The 21,586-nt window shown below is 41.3% G+C and overlaps 1 protein-coding gene across 10 annotated transcripts in view; it reads right to left on the bottom strand.

Moving 5' to 3' along the window:
- PLCE1 (phospholipase C epsilon 1) overlaps positions 1-21,586 on the bottom strand; it is a 320,763-nt gene that overhangs the window by 34,411 nt on the left and 264,766 nt on the right. For 8 of the 10 annotated variants that reach the window (XM_045438272.1, XM_045438271.1, XM_045438263.1 and 5 more), the window contains 6 exons: positions 20,801-20,917; positions 18,682-18,840; positions 10,137-10,266; positions 6,747-6,788; positions 5,480-5,601; positions 4,450-4,567 (listed from right to left, as the gene is read on the bottom strand). In XM_045438272.1, the coding sequence (XP_045294228.1) occupies positions 4,450-4,567; positions 5,480-5,601; positions 6,747-6,788; positions 10,137-10,266; positions 18,682-18,840; positions 20,801-20,917 (688 nt within the window). The remainder of the gene's footprint in view (positions 1-4,449; positions 4,568-5,479; positions 5,602-6,746; positions 6,789-10,136; positions 10,267-18,681; positions 18,841-20,800; positions 20,918-21,586) is intronic. The other 2 variants (XM_045438268.1, XM_045438270.1) reach the window with 1 other exon arrangement.

Raw genomic sequence — 21,586 nt, 5'->3', positions numbered from 1 at the left:
CTCCAGTCAACATTTCTCAGAACCTGATTACTCAACTTGGAGAGATGAAAGACCGGTTAAAAGCTGGAGCTTCAGCAGCACATTGTCTAGGTTCAATTCTTGCCAGTATGAGGTTGCCTTAACATCTACCTTCTCCATTCCTCAGTTTCCTTACCTACAAAATGGGTGTGATAGGAGCTCGCTCCCAGGGTTAATCTGAAGGTCTGATGGGAAATACATTAGGATGATGATGATGTTTCCTGGCTTCTCTTTCTCACTCCCAGCCCTGCTGTTGCCTGACCCTTCCTGCCTGGCACAGTGCCTGGTGTGCGGCAGGAACTTAATAGATATTTGCTGAATGAGAGAATGAATGCACACCGTGCTCCAGTGCAGGAAGAGTCATTTAAAAGCTCCAATGAAGCCAGAGTCGCCTCCAAACCATTCCACTGTGTACAACTGTACCGTCAGAAAGTAATTCCTTCAGCTGAAGCAGCATTCAGGAGGACCTCTTTGAGATGAAAATATACCTTCCAGGAACATCATCAGAGGAAACAGGGTAAGGTAGTGCTTAAGAATAGCACAGACTGGGGTGCCTGGGTGGCTCAGTCGGTTAAGCATCCAACTTCGACTCAGGTCACGATATCGCGGTCCGTGAGTTTGAGCCCCGCCTTGGGCTCTGGGCTGACAGCTCAGAGCCTGGAGCCTGCTTCGGATTCTGTGTCTCCCTCTCTCTCTGACCCTCCCCCGTTCATGCTCTGTCTCTCTCTGTCTCAAAAATAAATAAACGTTAAAAAAAAAAAAGAATAGCACAGACTGAGGGGCGCCTGGATGGCTCAGTCGGCCAAGTGTCCGGCTTCAGCTCAGGTCAGGATCTCATGGTTTTTGAGTTCGAGCCCTGCGTCGGGCTCTGTGCTGACAGCTTAGAGACTGGAGCCTGCTTCCGATTCTCTCTCTGCCCCTCCCCTGCTTGTGCTCTGTCTCTCTCTCTCTCTCTCTCTCTCTCAAAAATAATTAAACATAAAAAAGAAAAGAAAAGAAAAGCACAGACTTTGGGGTTGAAACCTCACACAAATTGTGCGACCTCACACAAATTACTTAACCTCTCTGCATCACTCCCTCCTCATCTGTAAAAGGGTCAAGGTGGTTAGGGTTGAATGAGATCATGGTATATATACATACTTAGTAGAGTGTCTTGGTCAGAGAAAGTGCTCAGTTCATAGCAGCTGTGGGGCTTCTAAATTTTGTTTTCTCTTAAGTATCTGTAACCACAAAGATGCAACACAAACTTGGACTAGGAGGTTCTCATGCTTTATCTTAAAATGTTGTGTGAATTTTGCACTCTGCATCATGACAGAAAATGAAACTTAGGTTTTCTCCCAAGTATAACCGATGGCAGGGGGCGGGGGGGGGGGGCACAAGGAACTAGAGCAAGGGGCCTGTTCATTCTGGGGTTTTTGTACGCATCCTGGCACATGTCGAAGGGTATGTGGGCCCTTTTGTGAAGAGCCTGGCTGTTCTCTTGGGGTGAGGAAGCAACAAAACAAGAGCTGGGTGATCAAGAAAAGGGAAGGAATCTGGGGAGGCCCAGAGAACTAACTGATAGAGCAACAAAGAGCCTTCTCCTGCCCTATTGGCCCATTTATCAATGACAATGACAACAACTACTTCCAGAGAGCCATTTCTTTCCTGGACAGCGTGTTAATCACATTATATACTTTACTGCTGATTTTTACAACCATCCTGCAGGTTAGGACTGTGAAGCCTTTTTTTTTTTTACAGATAAGGAATTGGAAGAGCCCTGCCACCAAAGCAGGTTCATGATCTTGGGGAAATTCATTTACTTTGGGGGAAGGTCACACCACATGATCTTTGTGGTGCCTCAATACTCTGAAGATTTGTCTGCATACGTTTCCTTGGAAGGGACTTGGTGAAGGTGAGCTGCATTGAAATTGATAAGGTAGCAAACACAAACAATATGTAGCAAAATAAACATTTTGTGGTATTTCCCCCATGAGCATTGAAATAAATAATAATACCAATACATATTTAGAAGCCATTATAACAATGATTCTGGCAACACAATGTTAAGTTTGAGAAAGGAAATAAATTTTGGGAGAGAAAAATGTAAGAGATTTCAATTACTAAAAAAAAAAAATTAAATGTAGCATACCTATAAAGAATGTGTACTATATAAACACTTTAAAAAAAACACAACAGCATTCTTGGAATTTTAAACATAAGCTAAATAACCCCACGCTTAGCCTGTGCCTCAAGTAAGAAGCTGGACCCAATGACCTTCTGGCTCTCCCACAATGCTCTACTGCTACGAAACTTTCTTTCACAGTGACCTCAAATATCTTTGGGGATGGGTGCTCTTTAACCAGCGCTTGAGAAGAAAAGACAAGGCCGATGCAATGGTTTGGGTGTGGTGTCAGCAGAATTTACAAAGTACAAGAGACGCAGTGATTCTTGAGTGTGGGCGTCATTTGTGAACAGAGTGGTCCTCATGCTTGTTCCTGTCACAAAGGACATGCAGGCCATGAGGCTCCTTGACAGGAAAAGGGTTTTATCCTGTCATTGAGAACAATGTCACCAGCTGCAAATATGATCCTATTGTACTTACGGGACAGAAAGTCACAATCTGTGAACTAAGCCGAAGTAGCGAGGCTCTTAGGTTTCCTCGAAATCTTTGATCGCTGCTTATTGATTCACATTCTCCTTGACAGAATTTGCTACCCGACAAGCAGCAGCAGTTGCCAAAAGTTTAAAAACAGAACGTGGGAGAAAACTTAAAGCTGAGAAAGTCCTATCTGTGATTTTTTTCCATGTGTGTGAAAAGACCACTATTATTTAATCTTTTAAAAGTTTATTTGTTTATTTATTTTGAGAGTCAGAGACTGCGAGTGAGGGAGGGGCAGAAAGCGAGGAAAGAGAGAATCCCAAGCAGGCTCCTACCTGTCAGTGTTAAGCTCGACTTGGGGCTCGATCTCATGACCGTGAGATCACGACCTGAGCCAAAATCAAGAGTCATCATGATGCTTAACCGACTGAGCCACCCAGGGGTCCCTTACCTAATTTTTTAATACCCTAATACCTTTGTCCTGTTTGCAGGGCAGTGTGAGAAGTGAGGCTTAAGATATGCCTCTGGAGGCTGGGATCTGCGTTCATACACAGCATTGCTATTTTAACTTTCCCCTCCAGACCAAGTTTGTACACCCTGTTTCCCAACATTTTAGATGAATCTCCAGAATCAAGTTGCTGTCCCGTCCTTAGAAATTTTGTACGAGGGAATCCTGTTTTCATAGTATAAGATGAATTTTTCTGACTTTCATATATTTATGGACTTTCCTGTTTTCCCTGCAGCCCCTGCTGCCCCACTTGTGGGACACTCAATTGTGTGAACACACTGAGAGCACACCCTAACAACAAGGGCAGGGTAGTGCAATGGTGAAGAGCAGGGCTTTGGAGATAGACAGGCTTCAGAATCATAGCTCTACCATTTATTAACTGAAATGCACATTTTGTGTGTATGGGGGCATGGTTTATCATCGTAAGTTCACTGTACTTCTAGAAATGGCAAGTTGGGGAAACTTTCTCTCACTGAAATCCCATCCTTGGTCCTTGTGGTTTGAGTGGAGCCTCACTATCCATCTTCAAAGATGAAGAATGTGCCATAGGACCTAGACTGTCAGAGCACTGCATTCTCTGGGCCACGGTGACTGACTGGTTCAGGGATGGGCAGAGGGCTTAATGGAAAACAATGAAACTGGTGCTGAAAGTTCTGGAAGAGACTCTCAGACTGAAGTTAATCTGGAAACATGTGGTGCTAGTCTGTTGCAGCCGCCTTGCAAGCACAAAGGTAATGCAGAGGAGGCAGAATGAGAAATGGGGAGAGAGAAGCCCTGGATCAAGCTGTACCTGAAACTTGAATATCCCTTCATTTTTTAATAGATGAGCCAATAAATTTCTTTTTTGCTTAAGTTAATTTCTACCACTTTTAAACAAAAGAATCTTACTGATAAACTTGGCAACCTTGGGGCAATTACTTCATATCTCTCAGATTTTGCTTTATTTAAAAATGGGGACAAACCCGTCTACCTCAGAGAATTAATATGAAATCAATAACATGACATATATAAAATACTTAGCACAATTTCTGGTACTGAAGGGCTTAATAAATTTTAGCTATTAGATGTCATGAATATTATTATCATTATTATTAATTCTTATGAAAAGACATGATATCTTGAAAATAAACACTTTATGGTATTTTCCTTACCAACATCAAAGCTAATAATAATAATAATAAAAATAAAATAATAATAATAAATATTTAGAAAGTAGTATAACAATGACTTTGGTAACACAATTTAGTTATTTTGAAAGCATTCACAATGTCCAATTAAATAAATAGCATATTTTTGTCTTTTGGTATCTTTAGTTGTTATAGAAGATATTGCCTACTCTTACCTGGAAATTTTACTGCTTGGCAATAGATGACAAGGTCAGAGAGCTCTGGTGCAATCTGTCTGCTTTCCTTTTTATTCTGAGGGAGATAAAATTCTTCTCCCAGTTCCATGTCATAAACCTAACAAGGGAAAAATAATGCCAGTTTACATGGAAATTATATGCCGCCAACCTCTGAATCCCCAAAGCTTTGTCTGTTCCTTTCTCATGTCATCAGCGCATTTCACATTGCTGTGTATCGTTCCATATACACGTCCCAACACGCTTCCTAGAGTAAAAGCTTTCTGAGAGTAAGCTTTTCCTTCTCTTCCCCTGGGGCATAGTCCAGGGTCTTCAATGTGGAACAGTCAATGCATATTTGTTGAATGACTAGGTGATTGAGGATGTGTCTTTTATGGCTCAAATTTTTGACAAACCTTATTATCTGGCTCTCTAACGGTGTCTCTGCAACTGTGTCTGTACATTTGCTCAGAGTCTACGTAGTGTGAGGCACTGGAAGGCAGGGTCTGGGTGTCTCATTTACATTTCTATTCTCTGCGTCATTCCTCTGTGAACACTTCACAGTCTGGGTCCTGTTTATCTGCTTGGTTATTCCAAAAACTTTAAAAATTCTAGAAATTCCTTGAATGTGCCAGGCTGTCCTCCTGGCCTAAATACGTCCTGTTTTTGTTTGCTTGGCCAAATCTTTCTAACATTATCCTCCCTGATGCTCTGACAACGCTGTGTAATCACTGGTCTTTGTACTTATCTGTAAGCACTGTTTACCTATTTGTCTCCATCACTAAAGCACCTCCAGTGTCATCTCAGTGCCTGCCACACTGCACACCTTCCGCAGGTATTGGCTAGATGAACCAGTGACTAACCTTCTACAAATGGCAGGTGGGTGTCCCATAGCATCACCGTGTGGGCTTTGGCATCTAAGGGAAAGTGAGGGGAAAAGTGAAGGGAAGGGACAGGGAGGGAGTGAAATTCTACCCGATACTGACAAGAGCACCATGGTCCAAGTGTAACTTAACAGAAGCCATTCACCCACCTTTCCTTTGTTGCAAGCAGAGTTATCTGCTTTCTTTATCCTCTTGGGGATTTCTTCATTATACTCAAACTGAAGCTTGTCATTACATGATTTATTTTCAGGTCTGTCTTCTAGAATGTTGTCTGAAAATAAGTTGGCAGGCTTCAGCAAACAAGAACCAAATGTTGCACTTCAGGGCTATGTTGACATCTTTGTAAAGATATCCAGTCACTTGGTGCTTATCTGTTAAGACTGAGGATCTGGCTACTATGTTACCAAAATGATGGCTTGGGGTATAATTTTTAAAATTTGTTAGATGTGGTATAGGATGTGTTTATTTTTAATTGAATGGACTCATTGACCAGTAGTTTTGGTACCATACAGACATCATTTAATGAGAAGGCTCGTGTCTGTACAGATAATTAGGACTGTGCAAACCTTACAGAAAGCACCCTGTGCCAGAAGTTCTCGGTGCACAAGTTAGGGGAGGATTTAGTCGTGGAAGCACTTGTAGATGGTGCATATGTGAGTTAATCACTCTCACTTTAAAATAAGCTATTAGCTTCTTTTACCTCTAGAAATGCCAAAACCTGCGGGAAGAAGATACTGTTATCTGCAATGCATTTTTCACAATTCTACTTAATCGGAAAGTCAAATTTCCATAATTGTTTATGAACTTATTAAGCAAAACTCTTGAGGATAGAAATTAAAATATGTTTAAAAATATGTAAAGCATGACATATGATCTTTTACTTTGCTCTTGTTTTGGTATTTCTATGCAAGTCATCCAAAATGACTTTATGGGTGCCTAGATGGCTCAGTTGGCTGAGTTTCCGACTTCGGCTCAGGTCATAATCTCACGGTTCATGAGTTTGAGCCCACTCATCGGGCTCTGTGCTCTCAGGGCAGAGCCTGCTTCGGATCCTCTGTCTCCCTCTCTCTCTGCCCCTCCCTCACTCACACATGAGCGTTCTCTCTCTCAAAAATAAACAAACATTAAAAAAATGACTTTACAGGTGTTAGACAATTATTCTCTTAAAATGAAAAACAAGAAAGCTCTCATTTCTCACCCAAGGTTCATTATCTCATCAGACCAAAAATGTTAAGACCAAAATATTCTTATACCAAATAAGGGCCATGCAGGCTGCCAAGAAGTAAATGAGATCAATCATTTTATTACATTTTTACTCATATCAGTGTCACGATGTCATGCTAATTCAGGCCTAAGAAATTGGACACAGAATGCTGACATTCATGCAGTTAAAATGCCCAGTTCGAATGGCTTTACCTTCCTGACTGTTAGGAGCAGGAGAAGCAGTAAGGACATCTGCTATAGAAAAACAGAATCAGAAAGGGGATAAAAGTAAGGAAAATTAAGACAAAAAGCCAGATAAATTGAACTAAGGTATGAAGCAAAGCATAAATAACAATAGCTTAGATTATAAGACAAATTAGACAAGAAATCTGTTGATTTAGTATTTTGACTGTTAGGGATATAAAGTCTAGCAATAAAAAAAAGACAAACATTGTTAATATTAATCATGCTGTCATAGTCACATTACATATTTTCAGTTACTGACTGTTGTTAACATTCCCAATCATGCACTATGTCAAATGGATAGAAATGGATTAATTTGTTAGAGTCATGCAGTTACTGTCACAGAACGTCTGCGTTAAGTTGCAGATTCAAATCTGCACCCTAGGGCTTGTTCAGAGCTAGTCAAGATAAACAGCAAGGTCAGAAGAAAATTAATCTCTATTTATCTAATGAAATTTGATTAAATAAATATTCACGAAGGACTTATTGGCCAAAAGGCAGAGTAGGAGTTTCTGAAACACAAGTGTCTCATGTGCAACTTCCTTTAGATCTTCTGGACTTAACTTTGTGGTGAGGAATCATCACATTTCTATGGCCCAAAGAGGCTTTCAACTAATTCTCTCATGTTATAGTCATGAAAACTGAGGACCAGAGCTGTCACAGAGGTAACCTGGGCCACCCAAATTGTACAGATGAGCTCTTCACCTGGGACACCTCCGAAGGCAACACTCCCACAATTGCATGTGGAATTTTGAGAGCACATTTATTTCTCTGAGGGGACTGGTCACAGCTCTAATCTCCTTCCCAAAGGGACTCATCATTACAAGAAGCTGAGAAACCTTTGAGGTCCCCCATATGAAGCTCCAAATGGTTCTACCCATGGCAGGCAGGTTTCTGCTGCCTTCTCATCTCAACTGGAGGACGCCAAGATGGTAGAGTTGAGTGCGTGAGGTACAGAGGTGAGTGAGGGCACAACTGAGAATGCAGGATTGACAGAGCATTTAACTGTGGCATGAGAGAGCCTCAACACGACATGTTTAAACCAGTCACAACATAACTATAAGGCCAGTTTGGGAATCTGCCAGTCGGAGGAATCTTTCAATGAAACGGGAAATATCCAGGTGGTGGCAGTGGCCTTCACAGATCATAGATGTTAGTGCTAGAATAAGGGAGAACATCACCCAACACTGAACAGAATCTTTTTGTTACACATCTGAGGGACCTAAGGCCTAGAGTGGAGATAGGACATTGACCCAACGTCTCCTAGTTTACTGAGTCAGGACCTGGTGGGGCCCCCTTTTCACTTGTATCCCACCTCAGTACATATAGGTTTTTTTTTTCTTTTCATATAGGTTTTAAAAAAGCATGAAACTATCTTAGAAATTCAGTGGGATAGGGCTTAAATTTTACTCTCCCTAACTGAAATAAATAAATACCAGATCATTTTGTTATTTGCATTGTCAAAAATTCCCATAACAACACTAATAATTAAGAAAAGCCTTTCCTGGGGCGCCTGAGTGGCTGAGTCAGTTGAGTGTCTGACTCTTGATTTTGACTCAGGTCATGATCTCAGGTCAGGTTCGTGGGTTTAAGTCCTGCATCAGGCTCTGTGCTGGCAGTGTAGAGCCTGCTGGGAATTCTCTCTCTCTCTCTGCTCCTCCCCTGCTTGTGTTCTCTCTCAAAATAAATAAACTTAAAAAATATATATATATAAATATATATATTTATATTTTATATTAATATTAATTAATTAAATATATTATATATTTAAATATATTATATATATTTAAATATTTATATATATATTTGTAAATATATATAAATATATATAAATATAAAATATATATATAAAATATAAAATATAAAAAAAATATATATATATGCCTTTATTTTGTGTTCTGAAAAGTACAGAAAAAACATGGGAGTAATTTATGATAAAAAGTGAATATATCTTCCAGCAAATAAAGCTCTCACAGGGCATTTGACATCTGGATTGGTTGATCTCTTACGTGTGGTTTTCGTTTCTTATCTGAATAAATTTGTTCTTCTGAAACAACATCACCATAAGTGTAATGGAAATCCATGGGGAAGAATAAGTCAATATAAGAATATTCATGTTCCCACAACTATTCAGGAATAGGATACAAGAAATCATCTTGATTCCTTTTCATCTTTCTCCTCTTTCTACTTCCCCTTTAGAGTATAAGCTCCTCACATTAACTGATGGGATTCCAGTCAAGTAAATTTGGCTTTTAGTTGATGGTATGAAGCGATCAACTATTACTAAGGACAAATATTAAATGGACATAGGCTAGTATTGTATTTGGGAGGCAAAAAGAGGCTGGGCTGTAACTGCTGGTCATGAAAGAGGCTCATGAAACAGGATATAACTAGGGGGCAATCCTAGAGCATAAGCAACAGATATTTGGAGGAGGGTAGCTCGGCCGTCTTAATGCCAAGGGTAAATGGTTGCTGGTCTGGGCATACCTACGTATGAGCAAAACAATTATCCTCCACAGAAGCCATATATTCTACACAGACAATGTTATTTTTATAAATAGGAACTTAAGCATTTTTTCATTATTACATTACTTTTCACAAGTTGCTAAAATGCAACAGTCTACCATCAGCAATGGTACCTAGAAAACATTTTGTAATCTATAACTAATTTGGTACAAATGAGACACCCCTGAAACCTAATTCTCATATAACAGGAATCCTTCACCTATAATCTGTGGATGACTTCATTCATGTGACTTTTTTGTATTGTGCCATTAGGCTCACCCATGTTTTGTCCCTTTGGTGGAGCCAGAAGGAAATATCTTGTTGGGTTAGTAATGTGAGAACTAGGAAGAGGGGGAAGGGAAATGCTGCTTTTTTTTCCGTATACTTTTTACAAAGCAGGAGTGAAGGCGGTGAGAGGGAGGAGCGGAGAGCACAGAACCATGATGCTGCCCCCTGCAGGTGGTGAGGGGCGAGAACAGCCAGCGGCCACAATGTCTGCCACGTCAGACATCAGCCACGTCAGAAACTGAAAGGGTGAGAATGAGGTCTCTTTGTTGCAATTCCAACTTTTCCTCCAGGAACCCACTCAGGAATGACCCCTGTGTTGCTCTCCACACCCTCTTCTTCTTTCCTTGAATGTTGGCTGCAGTGGCTAAGAGAATCCCCTTCCTTCCTTGGTCCTCATCACTAAGCCACGGGATTCAGGAATTCTTGGACAGTTACTACAACAATCTGTTATTGCTGGTCTGTGGAATGACAGACTCATTTTGGGGGGAAAATGACACAAGAAAACCCCACAACAGAAAATCACCCAAGCATTTCCCCGCACACAGCATACGGTTGTGTCTCTCTTACCATCAGACAGGGATTCATAGTCGTAATCATATTCGTCTTCTTCATCTTCCTCTTCCTCGTTATTAGCCGGTGGGGGGTTGGCATTCCCACCATTGTAAGCCTGAGCTTGCATGGATGCTAACTGATGAGCCTGTAAGATATCAGTAATTAAAGACCGCAGATGCTAAGCTCCTGAGGTTTCCTTCATAGCCTTCAAAATGATCACTTAATGCTTGCCACGGTCACAAAAAGTGGCTTAAGCTATTTTGATTCATTTGAGAGAGAAAACAAAAATCTAAATTCACCTAAAGTACAACATCAATATTTGGGCAAATGTTAACATCCCTACAATCCAGCAGCTTTTAGAAACAATCACAAGGAATCATATATAGTGCCAGACACCCCGGTTCCCTGGGGGCAAGCCCTACAGGACACATCTTGCTGCTGTGGAGAACCGCCATCACTCCCAAATGATGAAGGAAGGAGCGAATCAGCTCATCAGTGTTGGAAAAGTAAATCTCTGCTAAGAAACTGCTGTCTCTTTTTTGCCCTCAAAATAATATCTAAAGGCCTTTGACCTGGAGAGAAAGGTTAGAATCCCTATGGAGAATGACACTGAACAAACAGTTGTTGGTTTAAATAAAGTTCTTTCAACAGACTTTATATGAACCATCAATCAGATTAACAAAAGCTCAGAAACTTCCAGAAACTTGATGCTACGAGGGAGATTGTGTGTCTCTATATTTGACTTCCTTATATTACTTATATTTGAATCACCTGGGAGGTGATTTCACGGGATACAAGGTTAATATAGGTCTGGGAACTCAGCATAGGAAATAAGCAGAAATGGAGGAAAAGTTACTTGCACGAATTCAAAACAAGAAACAAATCTAAAATCCAACAGTAGAAGAATGAGGTCAGTAAACTATGGTGGTATATCTGCTTGAAAAAAATTAGACTTGAAAAAATAATTGTGAGATATATTTGTTGAATAGGATATAGAATTGTATGTATAAATATAAGTGTAAATATATATACAATTCAAAATCATTTGTTTCATGTCTATATATCTCTGTCTATCCATAATGATTACAATTACATAAAATGATACATAATACAGCATAATACATATGCTGCTGCATAATACAGCAGGGACTCTTGACCTACTGTTGTGGCACAAACCCCTTAGGTCATCTGCAGAGGTAGGATTCCTTCTCAGAATGACATCTTATTTTATCCTATTTTTTCAAAGTTTATTTATTTATTTTGAGAGACACAGAGAGAGAGACAGAATCCTAAGCAGACTCCACGCTACCAGTGCAGAGCCCAATTTGGGGCTCAAACTCATGAACTGTGAGATCATGACCTGAGCCTAGATCGAGTTGGATGCTTAACCGACTGAGCCACCCAGAAACCCCCCCTAGAAGGACATTTTAAAGTTTATTTTTATTTTGAGAGACAGAAAGAGAGCATGAGCGGGGGGAGGGGTAAAGAGATCGGGAGAGAGAGAATCCCAGAGAGAGAGCCGAAATCAAGAGTTGGACACTTAACCAACTGAGCCACCCAGGCACCTTTTCAGAATGATATTTTAAATGAATCAAACCAAATACAAAATATTACCAAAAAAATGTTGAATACAGCTATCAAATTATTAAAAAACAAATTTGTGCTATAGGAATATATGTTTAGTAACACAGATAAAAATGTATAATGGTAAGTCCAGTAACATTTTGAAATAGTGGTTAGCATAAATAATTCTTGGAGATATTAGCAACAACTGTGATGTAATATAAAAACTATAATTTCAGGGTCACTGGGTGGCTCAGTCGGTTAAGCGTTCGACTTCGGCTCAGGTCATGATCTCACAGTTTGGGAGTTTGAGCCCTGTGTCGGGCTCCGCCCTGACAGTGCAGAGCCTGCTTGGGATTCTCTCTCCCCCCCGCCCCCCCCCCCCCGCCACTTGTGCTCTCTCTATCTCTCAAAATAAATAAATAAACTTAGAAAAAACCCTATAATTTTTATTGCTGATGAAGACCTAAGAACTGCCAATGTTACTGTGGTTTATTCCTTTATTATTGGAAGAAATGCTAAATTTTAGCTAGAGGTTAGTGCAAAGGGGGATGTAATTTTTTCTTCTTCTAAATTCACAGACCCTTGATTTCTGTCTGTTGATGTGTTATCAAGGTTAAGAACCCCTGTAATAAGGGTATATTTGGCACTGGAATTATGTATGTTTTAAAATAAAATAATTCTCTATTCCCTAAATTTTCTGAAATGTGGTTATATTACTTTTACAATATAAAATGTATACATAAGGAAGAAACAATTTAGGCTGTGTCTATATCCACATAAAATATTTTACAATATAGCTCACTTTACACAACTGAACATTGTTTCAGCTGGGATTTCTCAAAGTGGGTTTTATGGAACGCTAGTTCCATGGGTATTAACAGCTGTTAGGTAAAAACTGACAATTACAGTAACCACAAAACAAAATGGAAGGTTGGAAACAGCACTTAAACAAACTGAGACAGACACATTCTTGCTACAGGGTTTCACATTGCCTTCATTTAATATGCTAGAGGGCATTGTGATTCTTCAAAGATCTCCAGTACAGCATTTCCCACACTTTTTTAACCAGGGATTTTCCTCCCCTTTTCTCAGTGTGTCTCACAGGATTGGTGTTCTTCAAAACTTTGGGAAAGCTACTCTAGGCACAAGGGAGCCACAAAAGCAAGTCTATTTGTCATGGGTAAGAGAAGGGCCTTGATGCAGCAGGCATTCAAGGTAGAGCCCGAGGGCTGGGAATGATGAGGCAAACAGCCTGGTAGACCCACTGGCAGACAAGTGTGAGAACCATATGATGGGAGAGGCGTCGCGCAAAGATCCTGGGACTGGCGATATCAGAAAGCAGTGTGTCAAGGTCCCTTAAATTCCCAAACACTTCCACCAATGCAGGAAGTATGGAGATGTGGCCAAAAGGAAAACTAGGAGCTGACATCCTTATTTTTTGCAATACCCAGCTTACCCTGAGGCAGAAAAACAGGATCTTAGCCCTTGATTCAAACAATTCAGGGGCACCTGGGGGGCTCAGTCGGCAGAGCATCTGACTTCGACTCAGGTCATCATCTCACGGTTTGTAAGTTCAAGCCCCATGTCAGGCTCCCTGCTGTCAGCGCAGAGCCCACTTCAGATTCTCTGTCCCCCTTTCTCTCTGCCCCTCCCCTCTTGTGCTCGCTCTGTCTCAAAAATAAATAAACATTAAAAACAAACAAACAAAAAACAATTCAGATATAGGTCAGAGGGTTGGAGTTAGGAGCCAGACAAGGAGACTGTGTCAGATGGGTCTAGGTGGGGCCATGTCTTACTCTGCTCTGTTCCCCTGGTACCTGGGACAGTCCCTGTCATCTAGTATGAATTGTTCGAGTCTGGCAGGTTGGAGCACGGGAGATCAAGGTGAGAAAACTGGATATCTGGTGGGATGTAGTTAGGGGGTCTTCATAAGAGCCTCAGCATGAGTGTGAGGCAGATGGAAGGCTTCAGAAATTCCCCCCTTGCTCTGAGTCAATCCACCCTTGCTGAGGCTGAGCTCCTTGTGTGGCAATGACCCAGGTAATTCAGGGGTTGGTCTGAACACACTGGGGCTCTAGACGCTCAATCGTCCAGTCTTGTGTGAGCTCAGGTCACCAGGTCTGCACCCACAACCTACCAGACTGAAACACCTTGCAGGTATGATTGTCAGTAGTCCCTGGGAGATTGTGGAAGCTGGAAGTGGTCTTAGAAAACTAGAAGTGGGATTACACTGTTCTGTTTTTCCAACAGGAGGAAGGGGCAAATTGCGGAAATTATATAGTGGGGAGTATCACGGTGATAGCCGACAAAATCAGAATGGATTATTAATTTGTTGGTTGTGAGAACACAGAAGAAAGAGGTGATTATCAAGGGTTAGTATGGGTTTACTAAGAACACATTTCCAGAACACTCAGTTCTTTAGATTCTGGGGAAATGTGGGCTGCAAAAGAAAAGAGCACTAGACAGGAGTGATGGTTACCTAAACTCCAGGAAGGTTCTGTAAGAAGGACCACAGGGCTCTCTGCTTGGTAATCTGGCTCAAGGGCAACTTGGAATGAAGCACCACTAGAAAAACTGCCAATAAATGCACTGGATATCAGAAGTCCAAATTCACAAAGAACCTTTCGTACTGTGATGGCATGCCAAAACCGAAGAAGAGAATTTAACTGAGATAAATGTGAGGCTCCTGCCCATGAAAGATTAAAATCAACGGTCAACCTGGAAAAATGGGAGACCAGCCAAAGAACAGTCCATGTGAAAATAACTGAACTCTTTTTGTTTTCCACAAACTCAACGAGAGCCCAATGTGCACCAAAGAATTTTAAAAGTGAGAACAGTCCTAGGCTGCATTAACTGAGGTATGAAGTACAAGTGAAGAGAGGTGATGGCTTCACGGTCCTTGTGCGGTCAGACCCTATCTGGAGTACGGACTTGTTCTGGAAATCACATTTTAAGATCAGCAAATTCAAGAATATCCACAAATTTAAGAATATCCAAACATTCTTAATGGAAAGTAAAGAGTCTTAGCAGCCATATCCTATGAGAAACAGTTGACACAACAAGAATGTTTAGTTTGGAGAAGAGAAAAGCTGGTGGGGAGACACATGCTAGCTCTCTAGGTCTGGAATTAGTCTGTGCAGCTGCAGAGGGAAGAAGTTGTGCCAAGGAGTAGGAGGAACAGGAAGGAAGGCTGGGCTCAACATAAAGAAGACTTCTGAAATAGCACAATGTATTCATTTGTGAATTGGAGGCTGTGTAAGTAACTGCAAGCGACTGCAGAGAATGGGAAGGGCAACAGCAACAACATTCAAGCGCATCTCGAAGACCACAGAGGTATGCACAGGGCGGCTGTGTCTACCTGGCAGTCAGGAGTGGGCAGTAGTTGCTGAGTAAACAAAACAGCACGGAGGAACAGTGTTGTAGAAGAAAAAGCACCCTGTGCTGGGTAGTGAGTTACTGATGCATCATCTGAGGAAGGCCAGGCAGTGGGGAACACATGCTTATGTTTCAGTTGAATGACTTCTTAACAAAGCCCATCAGCGTAGATCTCATGGCCCCTGGAACCCTCATAATGGCAGGCTTTCTGGAGCAGCTTTGAGAGCACAGACCTGGACACAGGGAAACCTAGCAGAGGGCTCAAACTGGTGGCCCTCAGGGCTGACTTCACCTCCAGACCAGACTGGTTTGGCTGGCACAGTGTTTTAAAAAGAATTTAATTAGGGGCGTCTGGGTGGCTCAGTCAGTTGAGCGTCTGACTTCGGCTCAGGTCATGATCTCACACTCGTGAGTTCGAGCCCCATGTCGGGCTCTGTGCTGACAGCTCGGAGCCTGGAGCCTGTTTCAGATGCTGTGCCTCCCTCTCTCTCTGCCCCTCCCCCACTCAGACTCTGTTTCTCTCCCCCCCTCAAAATAAATAAACATAATAAAAAAATTTTTGAAAAGAATTTAATTAGAGCTGTTCATTTATGAGGGCATGCATGCTCCACTCCTGTCCTGGCTGCTTCCAACTGTCATGTAGCCACCTGTCCCCTCATATTTATGTTGCTTGACCCCTGAGGATGGGGGGTTTTGCAACTCTTGGCCTAGAGCTGTGTGCCATCTTCAAACTGTGTGCCTCCAGGGTACACAAAGACGTCTAGGGATGTTCAGCTTCATATATTTTTAAAGGAATCAATTTCTAGATTCAGTATCTTCAATTTCTGTGTGTACTCTTCAAAAACCAGGACTGCCTGCAAACAAGCTTATGGTTGGCTGGTTCTCCCTTCCCCATGCTCTTGTCCTAACTGTTCTTCTCTGGCTTTCTAAAAGGAACATATAACTTTCATTTACCAATAAAAAAATCTGTGATGCATGAGATGAGATGAAAACCACCTAAAGCAGCAAAGGGTCACTGGAGAATGCAGGGCTCCTGAGAGTCTGGAGAAGCTAAGGGCAGGTGGGGGGGATCTTATTTCATCTAGGCAACGAGAATGTTCAAGGCTTCATGCCTTTCTCTCTCTTTCTCTCTCTCTCTCTTTCCTACCCTCCCTTCCCTTCATCTGTCCACCGATCTTAGAAATAATATTCAAAAGTGTGATGGTCATCTTAGGGTTAATACAATGTTTACTTGAGTGAAAAAAAAATAAAGTCAGACTTTTTCTGACCAAACGTCATCTGGCTGACTGTGCTGATTTCTTTGATAATGAGGACTGTTTTGTACATTATATTGATATATAGTTAATGTCATCTGTATTTACATATAATAAATATTACATTTGAAAACATATCCTTTGTTACTATTTACACTTGTGATAAAATTTCTAATGTCAACTTAAAAATGTATGAAAAGGGGAAAAACGTGTGAGAGTTACAGTTTTTTTTTTTTTCCTTCAAAGTTTTATTTAAGTTCTGGTTAGTTAACATATAGTGTAATATTGGTTTCAGGAGAGGAAAGTTTTTCAAAAATCTTTTAAGCAAATCTTGAGCAAAAAAGGTTTGCCAGGCATAGTTCTAGAGGATCCATGGTAATCCTGAGCTTCTCCAGTTAGGGCAAAACTGACCAGTAGGGATCCCTTGGCTGGAATGGTTTGGGGCACTTTCTGTAAATATCTGTTTTCAGAAGAGTAAGTCTAAAGATGATGGAGCTTCCGGCCTCATCCTCCCCTGCCCTGAGGGCATCTGGAGTAACTGGGCACGTGGTGAATCACTGACTTTACTAGGTGATGTAACATAAGCTCCTAACTCAGCCTGGACTTTGGGCCGTCTGGAATCCCACTGCAGGTGAGCGGGGCAGCCTGGGGACTGCCTGGTATTTACTCAGCAGATGACAAGATTCTTGAAGGGCCCCTCAGGGAAGCAGCAATGTCCTAGAATGGCAAGATATACTGGAAACAGGGACTGAGATGTGGGACAATGAAATGTTTCCAGAGTGGTCTGCAATTCTGGCAGGGGTCCCATGATTCACTTTAGGAAAGATTTTGTGAGATTTTAGTGTCAGAAGAATCTTGTGCTCTAGTTACCTTCACATTCCCATATTACAGAGGAAGAAGTGAAGACCCAGAAAGTTTGACTGGCCCATGGTCACGTGGCTGGTCTGTGACAGAGACAGTGACTAAAAACTGGTATCTCAGCTCTATATCTAACGCTCCTTCTGTGGAACCATGCTATATATATATCACTCGGCTTCAAACTCAGGCCCTTACCTGTGAGTTCCACAAATTAGGGCTTTTAGAAGGTTTGATGAATGTCCCAAATGGACTACTGAACTAGGTATAACTGGATACTTGACTCAATTCGACTTGGCATTTTTTTATTAATGACTTTGCACAAGGCTCCAAACTCGTTGGACTCATAGGATCTTCTGCAGGGGCACCTGGGTGTCTCAGTCGGTTAAGCGTCTGACTTCGGCTCAGGTCATGATCTTGTGGTTTGTGGGTTCAAGCTCCGCATCGGGCTCTGTGCTAACAGCTCAGAGCCTGGAGCCTGTTTCTGATTCTGTGTCTCCTCCTCTCTCTGCCTGACCCCCGCCATGCTCATGCTCTGTCTCTCAATAATAAATAAATGTTAAAAAAAAAAAAAAAAAAAAGAATCCTTCTGCTAATTTCTCTGTTCTCTGGAAGCCTCTGAAACAGGACTGCAATAAGGCCCGGAGGCTTGGAGGTGATAGCACGGACAGAAGTTAAGAGCCATCGGCCACGACCTAGGTTGAACTCTGGATCGTCCCTGCTGCTGAAACGGCACCACTGTACTGAGCTTCATGCAGCAACTCTTGTTGTTAAGTTTCAAAAGTGGTGTTTTAGGGTCAATAATAAAGACAGAGGCCTAAATAGAACAGATAGTTTGGCAGCTGGCATTCTGTGTGATGAGTGCAACCTGGCATATGAACTCAGTGGCCCTGGAGCTACACTTCTTCATGGATCTTTGGGCCAAAGGGTCTTTACACAAGCAGGTTTGTGATTCTTGGGGAGTACATCTCTGTGGGTGAGATCGGTATGGGAGTGCCCTGGAGTCCACAAGCTACGGTGATACCTTGTGCGAACTTCCATGCTGGGACCACGGGGCTGCTGGTATTGGGATTCCACTACCGACCTTAGGAGTCACAGCCCCTGGTCCAAGTGCTCCTCCTACAGGGTGGGGTGCTTCTCTAAGGGTGGGGGACGGTTCCCTATACAGGGGTGCTTTACCTAAAGGGAACCATGGCAACCACTTTGGGATTGACAGCTATGAAGTCTAGGTCTAGAGACAAGAGTCACACATTATCCATTCAGAGTAATTTAAATAATGAGATACATTCTACATGAGAAATTAATTTCATGACATAAAATTCTAGGTGAGGAAGGGGACAGTATTCATGAGTCTAGTAAAGGGAAAGCCAAAGTTCAAACTTGTCATTCCAGGAAACTCAACTGTCACAAAACTGGTTTCCCTGCAGGTCTTCTGAAAGGTCAGAAGAATAACATTGATTTCTTTGTTCTGGGCACACATCATACCCCTAGCCTCTATGATGAGAGAATACCTTTTGCTTTAAGATATCCACTGGTGTTTGGTGGGCTTTTAGCTTCTTATTTTTAAGGAGCACTTTCCTCCTAAGTTGGTCGGGTGAGGGAAGCATTGGGTCATCTGAGAAATCACTCTCAAACAGGAACTTAGCCACCAGTTTTTCTCCAAACACACTCTGAAAGGAATAAAGGAAAACACATGATCAGTGCCTTTTACCTACGCTTGGGTAATTCAACTAGATATTTCAGCTCAGTTGAATTGTTCTGCAAATCCTAGGAAAAGAAAGTAGGAAAGAAGTGGTGTCTCTCCTCCCTGCCAACAGTTTCTTACTGGAAGGAAGGGAGGTGGCTGGAAGGTCAGAAGGAGAGGTCTAGGCCATTCCCCAGGTGGGGCCAGCTCTAACTATTTAGGAAGGTCCTTTAGGGTCTGATACACTAAAGAAAGAAAAGGAGATTCAATTAGAGGCTGTGGTTTATAGAACACAATCTGTTCCAGATGTGAGTTAGATGTCAAAAGGATAGAAACCTTGAGGTAGGTAAGGAGTGGGGACGAGGTTGAAAGATAATGGGGAGAATGTGCTATACAGTCTTCTCACAAAGATTTTATGAGCATTGGCCTCTGAAGGGGAATGTGTATCTTCAAGGAGGCGGGCGGTGGGAGTAGGCACAAGACAATCCATTGGGGTGAGGGTAGAAAATACAGCAGTTTCTAATTCTAGTAAATTTTTAACTAAAAAAGAACAAAAATGAAGCTTATTAGTGTTTCATGTATCTTTGCCTCATTAATGGAGTTGAGAAATGGGTACCACCATTTGGCAAGAGCACCTGTTCCGTCTGCACACGTTTCTTCGTAAGGTGTCTTTATCAGCTGCTACAGCCATTAACATCAAACACTGAAGTAATAAACTAAACTTAAAACCAGACATAACAAGTCACAGACCACAAAAATTTTAAAAGCAATGAATGTCTTCAATCACATTACTCCCACTGAAAACAGTAATACATTTATTGTTAAAATTTTTATGAGACCAAAAGGGATTTTGTGCCATTAATAAATAATAGTATAAGAATAATTCTTTACTTCATCTTTTTATGTTATTCCCTTTCATATTCTATTTTTGTATGTTTTATTAATGTATAAAATATGTTAATAAGTAGGATATATGTATACTTTATGAATAAGTCAATAAGCGTACAATAGGAATACATATACTACAGTATTTTACTGATGGATACAGTCAAAAAAGTTGAGGGGGAGCCTGAGTGGATCACTAGGTTAAGTGTCTGACTCTTGGTTTTGGCTCAGGTCATGATCTCAGGGTCGTGAGACTGAGCTAGGGCTCTGCACTGGGCATGGAGCCTGATTAAGATTATCTCTCTCTCTCTCTCCCTCTACTCCTCCCTACCAGTAACACATGTGCATACATTCTACTTCTCTCTCTAAAAAAAAAAAAAAAAAGTTGAGTCCATTATTCTAAATGATGGCAAAAATAAAAAAAAAAAGTCAATATGAAAAGCTAATTAGTTTTGTTGGCATAAGTATTTGGGGACATTTTCCTCTGCCCATGCCCCTCCCTCCTCCTGATAGCCTTATTTCCATAAATGCCTCAATCAATGGAGCAAGGGGGAAGTATAAAGGAATATTTGCCCCTAAATCTGTCTGCATGATAGTTTGCCTATATAAGGAAGAACCAAGTGTTATAGCAACTGTTTTGGCTGGTCTAAGCTCTTTGCCAAATTGGATCCCTCTATCTGTAGTGTTAGACACAGGAAAATTTCACTTATTTGCCCTGAGATATTTTCAGTTTTCCACATACAACTGACAGGTGACATCCCAGCATCCCTGATTTGTGGTACCAGAAGCATTGGAGAGTTGGTCTCTCCTTATCTCCTAAGACTTTCTGGAAATGGTTAGGAGACCACAGAACAATGCTTCTATCACTTCAGCTGAAAAGATGGACCATTCAAGAGAAAGTCCAAGCTCCCATGGCACCCTCATTTCTTAGGTCTGAGGGACCCTAATTGTGCTTCATGGCTGAGGTCCAGCTGTCATGTGGTCCCTGGTGGCTCCATATAAAAGCAACAGTTAGAAGACAAAGGCCAAGATACCATCCTGCCTCTTAGCTTATAGCTTACCTTGAAAATTTCTGCCATTTTTCGTTGCTGAGGCAATGAGCAGTGGTTCTCAATCGATATGATGATGGGCAGGTCAGAGTTGACAAAGGCACTGCGTTCAATGGCTTCAACCACCTCCTACGGGAGCCAGAAGAGCTCATTAGAGTCCAGATGTCCTCCAGATGTATCAGAAGGCCAGTTACTTATAGCCACAGAGAGCACATAAATTGTTGTATGCAGAAAATTCTGGCCAAAATGGTTTTATTTTTTTCAAAGGAATTTTCAAATTAAGCAAGATGATAGGCAGTTTTCTGTGAATACATTAAACTGTTCATACTGAGTTTTGTTTACATACTTTATAAGGAACTTATATACTTTATTAGTATGCCAAATCTAATAAATCAGTATGTATACTGATTACATTATAGGTAAAAGGCACTGTGTTGGTTACAGCATCAAAATGATAAGGCTTAAGATACTTTTCTGTTTTCAAGGAGTTTATAATCAATCTACTTGGGACAATAAGACATACATACATATTCTCATGTGTGCATGTAAACACAGTTATCAAATCTTCCTTCTCTCAATATAGAGTACAAAAGTTTCAGGAGAGATGAATAGGAAGATGAGCTAAAGAGAAAATGCATTTTAGCTATCCGGTCTACATATAAGACAGAAATAATAGTATTCCATTCCAGCCCGGCCACAGTTCAGAGAAAAATGATTTTACACAATGAAAAACACTGAATGAGGATAGTAATTGCACAATGAATGAATAAACTATCTAGAATTCGAAACAATAATCCA

Source organism: Leopardus geoffroyi, chromosome D2, assembly GCF_018350155.1.
Source record: "Leopardus geoffroyi isolate Oge1 chromosome D2, O.geoffroyi_Oge1_pat1.0, whole genome shotgun sequence".
Lineage (NCBI taxonomy): Eukaryota > Metazoa > Chordata > Mammalia > Carnivora > Felidae > Leopardus > Leopardus geoffroyi.
This window is presented reverse-complemented; position numbering and strand designations above follow the sequence as displayed.